This window comes from Typopeltis vanoorti, chromosome 22 (assembly GCF_054136105.1).
Source record: "Typopeltis vanoorti isolate ZY-2024b chromosome 22, IOZ_Tvanoo_1.0, whole genome shotgun sequence".
Classification (NCBI taxonomy): Eukaryota; Metazoa; Arthropoda; class Arachnida; order Uropygi; family Thelyphonidae; genus Typopeltis; species Typopeltis vanoorti.
In genome coordinates this window covers 43,906,888-43,923,819 of record NC_143570.1, presented here as the reverse complement: position 1 = coordinate 43,923,819, position 16,932 = coordinate 43,906,888, and the positions used below count along the sequence as shown (strand labels likewise).

General features: G+C 35.6%; 1 protein-coding gene across 1 annotated transcript in view; it reads left to right on the top strand.

Annotated features, from left to right (window-relative positions):
• Window positions 1-16,932, top strand: part of LOC150094368 (uncharacterized) — a 157,367-nt gene that overhangs the window by 82,150 nt on the left and 58,285 nt on the right. Inside the window, exon 8 of the mRNA XM_090412453.1 lies at window positions 7,598-7,740. Within this exon, the coding sequence (XP_090268579.1) occupies window positions 7,598-7,740 (143 nt within the window). The remainder of the gene's footprint in view (window positions 1-7,597; window positions 7,741-16,932) is intronic.

Sequence of the window (16,932 nt, the reverse complement as noted above, 5' to 3'; positions counted from 1 at the left end):
ATAAGGACAAAAGGAACCTCACTGGATACATTTTCCCAGAACATCATGAAATGGATTGGTCCTCTGCCTTGATGCCTTCTTTGGAAGACACTGCTTAGAGGATATGTTAAATGTATCCTCAGAGGTAATATGATCATATGGCACCTTAAGTAGGAACTAGAGCCTCATTCTTGTAGTATTGAATGTAGTGATGTTGCTTTGCTCTATTTGTTGAATTAAGAAATGAATACAAATTTCACATTGGTTGACACAATGTTTGTAATGAACATGAAGGCCCTGTCGAAGTATCCAGTAGTGTCATTATTCATGCAATATCATTTTCAGCATAATGAGAGCTTGACAAAAATAATCTGCAAAACTATTATTGAAAAATGTTTTTTGATATATTTTTTTTCAAGGAGTTACAAATTACAGGTCATTGCAATTTATTGAAACCTCTAAGGAGCTGCCTTAGGTTCTCTTTACAAAGAAACATAGGGTTTTAATTTGAAATCTCCAACACCATTTCCATCATTCTATATTCACCATTATCTTGTTGAGGGTATATGTCAGGAATTTGATGATGATGAAGAACACCATTTCCACTTGAAAACCAAGCTTAAGCTTCTTTGTATGAAATTCTTGCTGGCATTCTGTTATTCCCAGACTAGTTTTGTCAATATTAAAAATTTATTGTGGAGTGCACTCATCTTCATCGGTAATGTTTTTAACTTTTTTCCTTGACATTTTCTGCTCCTTTGTCTGATAAGATATTGCAGCATTGAAATTTCTGATTTTAAATCTCCTAATTTATTCCAACTCATTTTAGAATCCATATTAGCAGCCTCAGATAGATACTTAGGTTTAAGATTCTCAAATCATTTCACTGCCTTTATATAAGAAATCTGTCAGTCACAGGCTCATTGTCCTAGTAAGCATTCTGAAATCCAGTACAGTAAGTATAAGTATGGGATCCTCTGATCTGTTTTGATTCTAATAATGTTGCTATTTTGCCAACCCCATTGATTTTTTCTTTCTTTTCTAAAATGCAGCTGAGATTTGACATGTTCATTCATATATTTTATGTTATACTTGACAAATTGTGTTAATTGTGTTTTGTAATACAAGAATACAAATTATATTCTTGTATTACCCAAGTAAAAGCAAAGTTTGCATGTGAAACATCTTTCCAGCTGGTCTACTTTTTCAAATGAAGGTGTGTTAGCTGATCTCATACAGAGGCAGCATGGTTCTTTTCTCCAGGAAACTCAAATTTTTCATTCTGCATATAGGCAAATCAGATAAGAGAGCACACATGATTTATGGACTAAAGTACTATTGGTGGGGTAGATGGCATTATATGTAGATAGTAGATAGTGTGTGTAATTATAGGATTAAATAGTATAGATTGCGAATTGTGTAGCGTGGAGTGCCATTTTGTGATGAGTCCTTAGACCTTCTTGGAAGCTGTTGGCTTTACATCAGTTGCCTCATTATCAAAACCACTGTAGTCACTACCCAGACCAGTTTTGACCTTTATTGATGTTTCATCAGTGGGCAATTGGTCCAGGAAGATGTTAAGGTAAAGTCAGTGCAAAAGTCATATATTCTCATTAAATGATAGTAAGACACCATTTTACCATTTAAGATACTCTGGATCAGAGATAGTCATAGAAAGCTTTTTTGCTTTGTGTATTATACTTGACATGAAATTATATTCAGGATTTAATCCTTCGTCCAAGTGTGAGCAAACAAAGTTTGCTTATGCTGTTATGTTTTCTTATGTTATTCATTCTGTCACTCATTACGAAAAAAAAAAAACCTGTTGTAATAATGAAAACAAAAAGCTAACACAATATGCATTACTGGTAGTGCTAAATAACTTAATTTGATGTCAGGCATTAGTGCAGAAGTGTGTTGGATTGCTACCTTTTTTCTTTCTTTTTTTTTTTTTTTAGGAGTATATAACTTTCACTGATTCTTGCTAATGTTGTTGGCAGTACTATTATGGATGGTAAAGAAAAAAAGATTAAAATTATTATATTACATCTGAATATAATGCAAGAGTGTTGTTCTAGCAAATTGCTATTTAAAATTCTCGTAGACAGGCTTATACGTTGGTTATGCATTTCTAAATCACTTAGGGAATTGAACAACGTAGATCTGAATATAAATTAAATTATACTTTAATAAATATTTCCGATATTTCGGCAACGTCACGTTGCCATTTTCAAAAGGAACTTACAAAAAGGCACGTGCACACAGGCACTACAACACAGTAACCGAGAATGAAGATATGAAGCTATCGTTCTCCTAGAAGTCCTGATGGTGCCCTCTAGTGGGCTAAGTAGGTGGTGTTCTTGGCTGTTGGGCTGAAGGTCTGCTGATGTATGCCTCCCAAATTTGGGGCAGTCGCATACAACCAAATTTGTTGAGGTTTGGAGAGTTCTTAGGGCTGAGGCTGATTCCATAAATAGTCTTTCGAATTTGTATTTGCTACAGTGTATTACTGTAGCCGTATTCTGTGGCGTGTATCCAGAGCATGGTCTGCAAGACCAGAATGGCTGTACTTGTAAAACCGGATGTAGTCCTTGTGTTCAGAAATTCTGATATTCGCTGTCCTGCCTGTTTGGCCAAAGTACAACAGTTTACAACTGCAAGGGACCTGGTATACACCAGGTAGGTCTGGGGGAAGTGGTTGGTCTTTGGTAGAGCGGATAAGGGATGCCAATTTTCTGTAAGGCCTGTAACAGGAGGTGAGGCCATGTTTTTTTAAAATTTTGGTAATTTTTTCCGAGGTGCCTCAGATGTAGAGAATGGTGATGGATTTAGAGTAATCTTTGTTGTGGAGGGGGGTATATTTTTTTTTTTTTGGGGGGGGGGTAGCCATTGGCTGAGAAAGTGTTGAGGATGTGATTTAGTTAAGTGTTTAGGACCATATCATTAGAACAGATTAGTTTAGCCCTGTTGTATAGTGTTTTCAACACTCCATATTGTTGTGAGGGGGGGGGGGAGGATTGTTGGTGAATGTATCTGCCTGTATGGGTGGGTTTTCTATAAACTGAGAAAACCAAGGTTCCATCAGGCTGGCAGGTGACTAGTGTGTCTAGGAAAGGGAGGCTGTTGTTTTCCTCTTTTTTTCAGGGTGAACTTGATTCTGGAGTGTTGGTTGTTTAAGTGTGTAAGGAAGGAGAGGAGTGTTTCAGAGCCATGTGGTCAAATAGCGAACACATCATCAACGTAGCGAAGCCATACGGTTGGTTTTTGTGGGGCAGAGGCTAAGGCTTTTTCTTCAAAGGTCTCCATAAAGAAATTGGCCAAGGGTGGGGAGAGAGGTGAACCCATGGCTGTCCCCTCTATTTGTTTGTAGAATTTTCCCTGCCAAACGAAATAGCCTGAGTTCATTGTGAACTGAAATAGGGCTGAGATATCGGGAGAAAATTTAGCTTGGATTAGCTCTAAAGTTTCCTTGAGTGGGACCATTTGTGAATAAGGAGGAGACGTCAAAGCTGACCATTATGTCAGTATGTTGGAGTGTAAGGTTTTCTATGCTGGCTTTGAAGTGGGCTGAGTTTTTTATGTGTGATGGTGTGTTGCCAGTATAGTGTGTGAGCTCTTTGGCCAAATGTTTAGCTAATTTGTATGTGGGGGAATCAATGCCATCCACTATGGGACGTAATGGCACATTTTCTTTGTATTTTTGGGAGTCCATAAATATGGGGGGGGGGTATAGAATTAAATGGCTTTAATCTGTTGGTAACTTCTACAGGCCAAGAAGTGACTTTCTTAAAGAGCCTGTGAAGTTTTCTGATTTGTGAGTTGGTGGGATTGTATTCGATAGGGAGGTAAGTAGCCCGATCTAATAGAAGAGCATTAAGCTTACCTTTGTAGTCCTTTTGGTTAAGTACTAGAGTTGCATTTCCCTTATCCGCTTTGGTGATAACTAATTCTTTATTATTCCTCATTTCCTGTAGAGCTTTAAATTCCTTGTTGGATATGTTGGTTTTTGGTGGTCTTGCTTTGGAAAGGACACAAGCTACATCCAGTCTTACACTGTTGTCGATTTGATGTGGAAGGTGGCATCCCTTTTGATCTAGGAGAACGATAGCTTCATATCTTCATTCTCGGTTATTGTGTTGTAGTGCTTGCGTGCACGTGCCTTTTTGTAAGATCCTTTTGAAAATGGCAATGTGACGTTGCCGAAATATCGGAAATATTTATTAAAGTATAATTTAATTTATATTCGGATCTACGTTGTTCAATTCCCTAAGTGATTTAGAAATGCTATTTAAAATGTCTGTATATACTAAGAAATAGCACTGTCCTTCTGCAACCCTTGTTGAAAAAAAAAGCCAGTAACACCCTTTCTTTTTTTAAGTCTACTTTCTATATCTTCATGTGATATTGGGTAGTATCTATAAGACCTTTATTTATGTCTTGTTCCATCATTGCATTCGATGTCTTAAAAGTCTGATCTGAGTCGTGAGTCATTAAAGGTCTCTTTCTATTACAGAAGATTTTTTTTTTTTTTTACCCTTTTACTTTCTGAGGAGGTGGGGAAACCCACAAGAGCAGTCTGCCACTTCTATTTTGACCAAGTTTGCACGGTTAGCGTAGTGGCTATGTGCTTCACAACCATATGCCTGGGGAAGGAGTGTCCTAGGTTCAATTCCTGTCGACGACGTGAGGAGCTTAAGGATCTTTCTCAGCCATAGCCAAGTTAGCCAGTCTTGAGCATGGACAGCAGGGTTTTTTCCACCAGTTTATCTGGGGTTTATTCATAATGATAAAAATTTATTTTGACCAAAAGAACTATGAGAGAGATTGACTTCAATTTGGGCTAATAAGTCAAATTTATTTGAAACTAAGTAAGAAAATACTGACAAGTTTTCAACTTAGTTGTTTGGCTTCTTCAAGGTAAAAATAGATATAAAACAACTTAAATGCTAAAACTGTTCACTAAAACTATTAATGAAGGAAGAACCAAATACAATTGTATTTTTTACATCACACGTATAGAGCGTGTATGATCTCACTTGTTGTTATGTAGGAATGTTCTGTAATTAGCAGCAAGATTTAATTCTGGCATGCTTAAAGATCTTATGAGGGTCTTCCAAATATCAGGCAGAATTAATCCTTGGTTTCTATTTAAGTTATTTTTAGAACGAATCACTGTTTTGCTTCTTTTATGATTCGGGAGCGGAAATCCTTCTCTAAGGCATGGAACTTTTTTCCAATTCTATGGTATGGTTTGTCCTGGAGAAATGAAATGCTAACCCGGAGTTGTCTTTGTTATTGTTTATGTCTCCTACGTGTTCCTTTTTTCTGATTTCAAAACTTCTAGAGGTCTGACCAATATAGTTTAATCCACACAAACAGGGGATGTTGTAGACTCCGGCATATTTGCAGAAAGGATGACTGTCTTTCGGAAATCTTAAGAATTGGCATATGGTCTTTGAAAGTTTAAAAGCCACTCATATTCCATGTGGCTTGAGGAGTGTAGCAATCTTATTGGAAACTGTCCCCGTATACGGAATCGCGATAGTGGAATTATAATGTATTTCTTCAGGCTGTCATTGTGGGGGGGGGGGGGTCACAGAAAAGTCATATCAAAAAACCTTATAAACAATGGTTACCCAAGAAAATTGATCCACAAGATACTCTTCTGTGACCTCCCACAACGACAGCCCGAAGAAATACATTATAATTTCATTATCACGATTCCGTATACGGGGACAGTTTCCAATAAGATTGCTACACTCCTCAAGCCACATGGAATATGAGTGGCTTTTAAGCCTTTTCAAAGACCATATGCCAATTCTTAAGATTTCCGAAAGACAGTCATCCTTTCTTCAAATATTCTGGAGTCTACAATATCCCCTGTTTGTGTGGATTAAATTATATTGGTCAGACCTCTAGAAGTTTTGAAATCGGAAAAAAGGAACACGTAGGAGACGTAAACAATAACAGAGAAGACAACTTGGGTTTATCATTTCTCCAGGACAAACCATACCATACGATGGGAAAAAAGCTCCCCTACTTAGAGGAGAATTTCTACTCCCAAATCATAAAAGAAGACATAACAGTGATCCGTTCTAAACATAACTTAAATAGAAACCAAGGATTAATTCTGCCTGATATTTGGAAGACCCTCATAAGATCTTTAAGCATGCCAGAATTAAATCTTGCTGCTAATTACAGAAGGTTCCTATATAACAACAAGTAAGATCATACACATTCTTCTGTTTTTTGTAAAAAATACAATTGTATTCGGTTCTTCCTTCATTAATAGTTTTAGTGAACAGTTTTAGCATTTAAGTTATTTTACATCTATTTTTATCCTGAAGAAGCCAAACAGCTAAGTTGGTGAAACTTGTCGGTATTTTCTTACTTAGTTTCAAATAAATTTGACCTATATAAACCCAAATTGAAGTCAATTTATCTGGGGTTTTTCATCCCGCAAGCAGGCAAACTGGCCCTGTGAACACACAGGCTAGAGTCATAGGATATAATACTTAATCCCTCATTAGAAGGGCTCAACCAGTCCTAAGGGGCATTTGAGGAATCGGGAGAACCCCACACAAATAAATAAAAAAATTTTGACTGAACTGTATTTCTTTTATTTTATGCATTACTCTCGGTGTTTCTTTGGCAGCTTCCTTAATCTAAAGTATGAGCAAGTATAATTCTATATTATTCATATAAGTGCCTTTATGTGTGAGATCTTAGTGAGTCGTCTTTTAACCCTTCTATGTGAGGTACTATATTTTCTATTTCTGCATTGTTAATGCTTTCCCAAAACTTTTACCATTATTATATTAAAAAAACAGTCATTTGACTCTATGAAATATGTATTCTGATGTTATTGAGTTTTAATATCTTGCACAATTATTTTAGATCTTTGTTAAAATACAGGTAACCATTAATTGCTTTAAGTCAGGTTGACTTATCTGCATTTATATTTCTGAAATCCTTTATACATAAAGAAATTGTTTGTAATAAATAGCCTAATTTAAATATCCTAAGGTGTCGAGCTTTTCTAGCCTATTAATTCATCAATGTGAAGATAATATTTCACATGGCAAAGGGGAATACATGCATTAATATTTTTTTTGAACATTTTGTTATGAAAAGCTATTCCCAGCTTGCTCGAATACTGAGTTAGATTAAAAAAAACAAAAAAGATATGCTGGTTTCTTATCTTTGCTATGCTGAAAAGAGTAGAGTGGAATGAACAAGACTTTTTTTTGAGAGCGGGTTTCCTGTGATAAATGGAGTAAAGGAAATTCCAAAGCTAGTTTTTATTTTCAACTTCTGCCACAATAAAAGTAAGCAAATTAGCCTTTATGTTCTCCTTCACCCCTTTTTTTTATATCACTTACATTGGAGCAGGCTACTCTAACTGAAATGCTTTTGCTTCTGTAGATTTTTTAACTTAAAAATTCTGTTCTAACTTCTAAGTGTGTCTTATGCACTGAGAAATATGACACTTAAGCATTTACTCTTGAGAGGTTAATAATTAATAAGCCAATATTTGATATTGTCTACTTTCTTTTTTTTTTTTTTATCATATGTGTCTATTTTACATGCTTTATTGAATTGTTAGCATTTGTTTCAGCTTTCTTATATTACAAGCTACAGTCTTTTGAGCAAAGTTTAGAAATTGTTTGTGAACTTTGGAAAAATAATCTTTCTGCTTTGACACAACAAAGAGCAAGAGCAAGGATATGTAATCTTATTGGCTGCTGTATGGCTAAAGAGGTATTCATATAATATGTGGTTATGTGTCATGTTTTATTTATTTATTATATTCTTATAGTTATTTCATATTTAATCTTTCCATAAATTAGCGATATTGTTTGATTATGTCACACACATCCACCAAACCACTTCCCCACCCACACACAGGATGTGAAAAAGGCACTCATCTTGCTTGTCTGTGATGAGTAAGAATTTTTAGTCAAAGAGTAAAAAACCAGAAGAGGAGTTTGTTGGTTTCATTTATGTAATACCAGTTCTAGTAAATACATTGTATTTGTACTTGTTTATCTCTCCTATTCAGGCATGGTGGTCATTACAGACTGTTTATTGTTTTGTTCTACAGTTTTGTTGATTATGACTAATTTTGTCTTAATCTATTAAAAGATTAAGACAAAAAGATAAAAAAAAAGATTAAAATTTTGAACTTTTTTTGATCAAAAAGAATAGGATAATCAGGTATAGTGTAAAGTAACCAGCATTTGGTAACACGATAACATGTTTTATTTTATTTATTATTTTTTTTGTATGGTAACATAAAATAGAAATAACCCAATTACTGATAGCAAAAATTGATTTTTTTTTTTTTTTGCACCCATTGGTGGAATATGAAAAGTTTAAACCAGTAATAGTGAATATTACAACTTGGAGTGATAAAGAAGTATTACAGAAGTATTTATTTATTTTTTATTTTTTATTTATTTTTTATTTTTCCTGAAATATATAATTTCTTTGTATTATTCTAAAAATGTAACCTAAATATTTTTCCAATGTTTCCTCAGTTGCCACTGCATGATGTCACCTGGTGACATCATGTGACATCTCAGTTGCAAGTTAGTTATCTCATATGGAAGTAGTGGAATTTTTTCCTCCTGGAAACTTGGATTTTTCAACCTGCATACAAACAAATCAGCAATTTACAGGCAAAAATCACTAGCAGTGGGCAGTAAATGGCATTGGTGGTAATAACATGGTTGTGTTTAGTTGGAGGATTAAGTTGGGGGAGACAATTAATAATTTTCACTGATCCTGTTAGTTCCAGTGTTTCAGAGCTAGTCAGAATTTGGAAAATTCACTAAGATTTTATTATTATTATTATTATTATTATTGTTCTGGGAAACTCCAAGGAGTCAACAGACTCATCGAGGGAGGCCCTGACATCATGTCTGGAACAACTATTCAACATTCACACAGTATCTATCATATTTTGCCTTGAACTTATTCATGGTTGTAGCACCCACAACAGACTCTGGAAGCTTGTTCCACTCATTCACCACTCTTCAAGTAAAAAACCTAGCTCTAATACCCTTGTCAACCATGCTCTTGCCCAGCTTCCATGCATGGTCCCTAGTCCTCCCACCACCAGTCATATTTTCAAAAATATCTTCTGGATCAATCTTATAAAAACCCTTCAGTAATTTGAATGTCTCAATCATATCACCCCTCCTTCGCCTATCGTCCAATTTCTGCAACCCACAAATCTTCAACCCATTCTCATAAGGTTCATTCCACAGACCTGCTATCATCTTGGTCACTCGTCTCTGGACCCTCTCCACTTCCTCCCCATCACGAAGAAACCCTGGTGCCCATAACTGGGCACAGAAGTCCAGATGGGGTCTTATCAAGGCTCGATACAGAGGAACAACAACTTGTTTGTCTCTGCATGTTAAAGTATTTTTCATAAGCCAAGTGATTTGGTGAGCTGTTTTAGTCACTTTTGCAATGTGCCCCCTAAACTTCAACTCCCTATCCACCAGCACCCCCAAATCCCTGGCCTCATCAATCTCCTGGAGTACGGTTCCACCAATGTGATATACTGCTGCTATTCGTTTCACCCCAAAGTGCATAACCTTACACTTTGCCACATTAAACTGACATCCATTTTTCCTAGCCCAGTTCTCCAAACTATCCAAATCATCCTGTAAAATTTTGACATCCTGTGCACTCACAATTGCTCTACCCTACTTTGCATCATCAGCAAACAAGTGAATACTTCCTCTCAAATCCTTTCCAATATCATTGATGAACAAATTGAAAAGCAGTGATCCAAGAACAGAGCCCTGCGGCACTCCACTGGTCACAAGACGTCTTTTTGACTCCAATCCTGAATAAACCACTCTCTGGTATCTCTCCTTCAACCACCCTCCTATCCATCTTACCAACCCTATATCTATCCCCATCTGCTCCAGTTTACTGATTAGGGTTCCATGTGGTATCCTGTCAAAATATTTGATTGCAGAATCATTTAAAATCAAACAAATGCTTCTTTTAAATATTTTTACCTTCACCATTTGTTTACAATGGCACAGAAAAAAACTTGTTTAACTTTTTTTTTTTTTTATAAAAAATAAGTCATTCAAGATGTACATTGGGTGTTAGAACTGAAAACATGTGAAAATAACCATGTATCATTAATAAATTAATGGTCACGTGTCATTGATAAAATGTACGAGGATTTTCATCATAGACTGATAAACATGCTGATATATAAAGTAGTTGAAATATTAGCTTCAACACTGTTAGTTAAACAGAGTAAAAATTATTCATAGCATTAACAAAAACTTTTAAATTGAATAAATGGCTGTGATGTATCAAGTGATCCAGGTAGGTATCTGACTACTGATAAGTTTGCCACAAAATTGACTGCTGAGCCATCACAGAATTTTTCAAGACTTATATCATGATCAGAAGCAGCCATCTGGCAGTCAATCCACTGCTGGATGAAAGCCTTTCTAAGATGACTCCAAAATTGTCTGTCGATGGTTTTCCTTTTCCATGTCACTTTTGCAAACTGATGATATCATCAATCCACCGTGATTTTGGTTTGCATCATGGTCATTTTTCCTCTTGTGGAATCCAGTCCAGTACTTCTTTTGTCCATCATTCATCTTATCTTCAAGCAATATGCCCAGTCCATTGCCACTTCAAATATTTCACTCTTTCTATGATGTCAGAGACTTTGGGTTGGTTTTTTTATCTTTTTATTCCTCTTGTGATCCAGTCTTGTGACACTAAGCATCTGTCTTTCCATACTAAATTGTGTCATTCTTAATTTTTGCATTTAGTGTCCATGTTTCACAGCCATATGTCAATATTGGAAGAATACATTGATTAAAAATTTCTTTTTCAGGAATAACGGTAATTGGCTTTTGAATGTTGACTGTAATTTTCCAAATGCTTTCCACCTAAGTACGAGGGTGGTCTGAAAAGTTTTTGGCCTCGACCATAGATGGTAACACTATCAGCACGATTTTTTTTTTTTTTCTAAGTTGGTACATCTGTCATAAGCATCCATGTGAAATTGCAAGTCATTCTATCAAGTAGTTAGTTTGTTTTATACAGCTGTCTGAAGCAAAAATGTTGTCTGTATCCCTTGAAATGGATAAAATTGAGTATCGTGCAGTTATAAAATTCTTTGTAAAAGACGGTTTAACACCAAAAGAAATTCATTCGAAGTTCATAAAAGTTTATGGGCACTCTTCTCCTTCGTTTTCGACAATTGAGAAATGGGCTGCCGAGTTTAAACATGGCCGTTTAAAGATGATCCATGTGAAGGACATCCAAAAAGTGTAACAACCCCAGAAATCATTGATCAAGTGCACGATATGGTATTGGATGACTGGCAAGTCAGAGTGCATCTGCACAGTTTAGTGTATTCAGTTTTGTTTTATGGGTTATCAGCTTGTTTCATTTCTCTTTATTTCTTTATAAGCGTTTTTTTTTTTTTTTCCTTCAGAAATTCTGTCTTGTTTCAGTTCTGTGTTTCCAACTATTTCAAAGGAGCATTATAAAGATTTTGGGTAATAATGTCATTACCTTCTTCTTTTTCTTCTTTTTTTGGCAATTTATTTGAACTTTACTACATACCATACGATGGTCACTTCCAGTGTTGACAGTGTTGATAATAGAACAGTTCTGAGGATAAAGTTAATTTCACTAGTTTTTCCACTTGGCCTTTTCCAAGTCTACTTTCTACTTCCTATGTGTATTTTTTCTTGAAAAAATAATTCATGATGTACAGGTTTTCTTTTTCTGCAAATTCTATTGACCTTACTTCTCTATCATCTCGTGTGCCACATCCAAAATTTCCCATTGAAGTTTTGTTTGATTATTGTCTACCACTTCCAGTATTAACATCTCTCATGACAATTTTGAATTTTTCCTTTGTTGTAAAGTTGGGATACATAATGATAGAAGTCTTCAGTTTCTTTATCAGTATGACTGATTGTTGGTGCATAGACTTGGATGATTTTCAGAGTGCATCTTTTTTGGAATTTGGACATCTATTCGATCAGATGTACATTGTCAAATTCTGCTATTGATTGTTCTTAAATTTTTTTGTTAATCATGAAATCAAACTCCACTAATTGTTTCCTTATCTTTGGCCTCTATAGTACAGTATGTCTATATTTAATTGAAAATTTTCTTCACCATTACGTCTAACTTCACACAGTCCAAGACTTGTCTCATTTTAGTCATTTTGACTCTTCAGTTGTTTCAGTTAAGTGTGTTTCACTGCTCTGAGTCCTAGAGTTTCAAGTTCCAAGTCTATTTTCCAATGGCAATGTGATCTGGTTACTCAGGGATTCTTAGCACCCTCTGCTTTCATGTTTAACTGCTTGTTGCCATAGGTAGTAACAATCTGGCTTCAGGAATGAATGCCACTTTATTCCTGCCTGATTCATTTTGGAAGATGATCATAATTTACCACACTGGTCCACTGCAGATTGGTAAATGGCAGTATTTTCACATGGGATTGCCAGTCTCAAAATTACACTGTCACACTATAACTACACCATCATATCTAATTATTAAAGTGGTAATAAAAAATACTTAGAATACTCCACAATATGTTCTTCAGTTGTTGTTTTTGTATACTGTGTATGAGTATACTGGGTACGCATGCTAGCCAATGTCTCTGAAGAACTGTCCTTCTTTCATAATATCTGGTTCTCAGATGAAGTGCATTTCCATCTGAGTGGTCATGTAAACAGACAAACCTACTGGTTTCTTGGTTTCTCAAGACCTGAATTTATCCAAGAGAAACTTCTTCACAGCGACAAGGTTATCGCATGGTGTGCAGTTTCCAGTCATGGCATAATTGAACTGAACCTCATTGAAGAGGCTGGTGTAACCATGACTTTGAATAGCGAATGCTACATTGAGAATGCATTAGTTATTCACCTAGGATTTGTAAAGAATGTGTTGTGCAAAAAAAACATCCCATTTCGTGCACAGGTATTCCAACAATAAAGCAACCTGTCACACATACGTGATTCTAGAGCTTATTTTATTATTATTATTATTATGGGACTCCAAGGAATCTTTAGACTCATTGAGGAAGGCCCTAAACATCGTGTCAAGAACTATTCAGCATTCACACAGTATCTATCATACTTTGATTTGAACTCATTCACAGTCATGGCACCCACAACCGACTCGGGCAGCTTATTCCATTTATTCACCACTCTCCAAGTAAAAAATCTAGTTCTAACACCCTCCCTAACTGCACTCTTGCTCAGTTTCCATGGATGGCCCCTAGTTCTCTCGCCACCAGACCTGTTCTGAAAAATTTCCTCTGAATTAATCTTGTAAAAACACCTCATTAATTTGAATGTCTCAATCATATCACCCCTTTTACGCATATCAACCAATTTCTGTAACCCACAAATGTTCAACCTGTTCTCGTAAGGTTCTGTTGGATTCTGAATGAAGAGAAATTTAAATTATTAATATTCTCCTCAGAATCCAACATAATCCACCATGGCAAAGGCTACATTTGTAAATATTATTTAATGTAAATCAGTTGTTTATAATTTAATATTCATATAACTACCTTTAATTTTATCTAGTATGTATTAATAGTAGAAAAACTCTGTGATAAAATATTATTAAGCTATTTTATTTATTACTGTGTTAATATTATAAGAATTTGTATTTGATAAATTAACTGCATGTTATTTGAAATGTAAATATTCCTTATTTATTCCTGTTTGTAAAGTTTAACGTTATGTAATAGCTCAATTTTATTATATTTTGTTTTGTTGTCATGGAAACGTATGTAAGTGAGTGAGCACGTTTTGGAACACCATGTGAGGTTTATTGAAAAGAGTTTTTAGAAAGAAATGACGTGAGCAATGTAGGGGGAAAAACAGATATATAAGCAACGAACGCTGGAATTATTAATTAATTAGGAGATTAGAGATTTATTAGAGAGAGGTTGGCATTAGTCTGGAATCGGGCATTCGGCAATCACAGTGTGATAATAGCGAGTCGGCAAGTCACTCAAGCAACTATTAATGAGAAGCAGTTAGCTAATAAGTTTCTGAATAACAAATAAAGCAACGGAAGATAGCTGAGTGACTACTGAATGACTAGCGATATTTTAGTTGAGATTTATTTTCAGGGCCGACCTTTCAAGGAGACACTGAAATGTGAAGCATAGTAAGAAGTAACTAGAGAATAAATAGAGGCAACAGGGTTGTGTTTAATGATAGCGGTGTTTAGAATTATAGTGCCTAAAGAATTATTTGAATGCCGGAGGAATGAACATCTGTACATATAAAACCCCAAGTTAAAGAATTATTGTGTATTGCCCTAATTCAAGAGTAATCAGTAGTGCTTCATACAAGAACATCTGATTATATGTATTGTTCCCGTAAATTAATTCAGTTAATGCTAGAAGATTTATTTTAATGAGTGCTGTTTATTGTTAAAAGTGTTTACAGTTATAAAAAGTGTTTGTGTGTATGTTGATGAAGGAAGAAAATTAACAGTAAGATTATTCCAACTTTAATATTTCTGTTCAGAGAAGTGTGTGAGTTTCATCTTAGAATTCCCTGATGTTAACAGTAACTATCACGGAGAATTAAAAGAAGCATAAAATTAAAAGTGTTTGTTTGTTTGTGAAGAAAAATTACTGAAATTTTTATTATATCTTGGAACTTAAAAAACTGTGAGAAGACTGTAATGTAGAGGTATCAGATTTATCTTGTCAGAGTTTGTATGATTGTACTTATCGGAGAAGCTGAAGAGTTTGTGATATCTTAATTACTGATTTGAAGTTAAGTGTAAAATTTATGATTTTAAAATTAAATGTTTGTTTTTGTTTATCTAAAGTTGTATTTTGCCTAAATCTCTTTTACTGCACCATTCATAAAATATTCGAACCAAAGCGGGAAAATTAAGTAAGTTAAATATACTCGGCCAGTATAATTAATAACATCACATAAAAGAGAGATAGTTGTGAGTTGGTTTATCTTCAATTCTTGAACTAATTCAGATATAGAGTGGCGCAGTCTATAAATATAAATTTTCTCTATATTTGTATTAGAAATCAACTAGCAACTTATAACTTTGTTTAAGAACATCATAGTGACTAACATGTCGGATCCAAAGTATAGATTAAGAACAAGTAGGATCCAACAGTTCATTCCATAGACCAGCTGCCCTTCTTGGTCACTCACCTCTGGATCCTCTCTACCTCCTCCTCCTCCCCATTACCAAGAAACCCTGGCACCCAAATCTGTGCACAGTAGTCAAGATAGGGTCTTCTTATCATTGCTCGATAAAGAGAAACAATCACCTGCTTGTCAAAGTATTCTTCAGTAGCCAAGTGATCTGATGAGCTGATTTAGCCACTTTTGCTATGTGTCACCTAAACATTTACTCCCCATTCACCAACATTCCCAAATCTCTGGCTTTGTCAATTTCCTGGAGTACAGTTCCACTAATGTGGTATACTGCTGCTAATCTTTTCACCCCAAAATGCATAATCTTACACTTTGCCACATTAAACTGACATCCATTCTCCCTTGCCAATCTAACCAAATCATCCTGCAAACTTTTGACATCATGTGTATTCACTATTGCTCTACCTGACTTTGCATCATCAGTAAATAAATGAACAAATTAAATAGCAGTGGTCCAAGAACAGAACCCTGCAGCGCACCACTAGTCACAGGCCTTCTTTTGGACTCTACTCCTGAATAAACTACTTTCTGATATCTCTCCATCAACCACCTTCCTACCCATTTCACCAACCCTATATCCATCCCCATATGCTGTAGTTTAGTTTACTGATTAGAATTCCATGTGGTATCCTGTCCAAGGCCTTAGCAAAGTCCAGCAGTATCACTGTAAACCCATTACCTTTACCCAATTCAGCCATCACTGTATTATAAAACGTGAGCAAATTACTGAGGCATGTTCTACCCTTCACAGAATCATGCTACTCCCATACAGTATCCCATTTCCATCTATCCATTCCTGTATTTCGCTCTTGACTAACTTCTCCAATACCTTGACAACGACTTCTGATATGCTGATCTGTCATTAATTTGCAACACCAGTTTTGGAGTCTCCTTTACGCAATGGAACTATTTTCCCCTCTTTCCACCTCATCGGGACTAGCCCAGAGCTGACTTAAATTAAACATTTTTGGTCAAGGGCACTGACAATTCCTTTGCTGCTTCACACAAGATTCGAGCTGGTATACCATCTAACCCCACAGATGTATTCACATTAAGGTTCTGTAATATATACTATTCAATTCCTGTATAAGCCATTGGTTCCCTCATTCCTGCAATATCACTGCCTGGATGATATACTCTTGCAAAGTGTTCGCATAGTAATTCTACTATTTCGACTGGTTTAGTTACCTCCCTACCATTGGCATTCCTTGAAATCATTCTGTCATATACATTTTTTCTTTTACTTGCAGCATATCGAAAGAACTGTTTGGGATTCTCTTTAGCTTGCGTTGCTAATTTCCTTTCATAATCTGTTTTTGCTTTTCTTACCACACTAGTTACCCTTCTAGCCTGTGCTTTGTACTGGTCATGTGCCTGCAGGTCACCTTTCTCCTTAAATTCCCTCCACAATTGTTTCTTTTTTTTTTTTTTTTTTAAGCTCAAGCTTAATGGTGTTTTTCATCCATTTAACTCCTACTTGATTTCCTCTCCAGACTCTAGGTATGCAGTCAACCATTACATCCCTCAAACATTCCTTTACCACTTCCCATGCACTATCAATATCCAGCCCTTGCAGTTTTACATGGCATGACACTGACCCAGGTAAGCTTAGGAGATTGCTTGGGAGATTGTGATCTGGTTACTCAGGGATTCTTAGCACCCTCTGCTTTCATGTTTAACTGCTTGTTGCCATAGGTAGTAACAATCTGGCTTCAGGAATGAA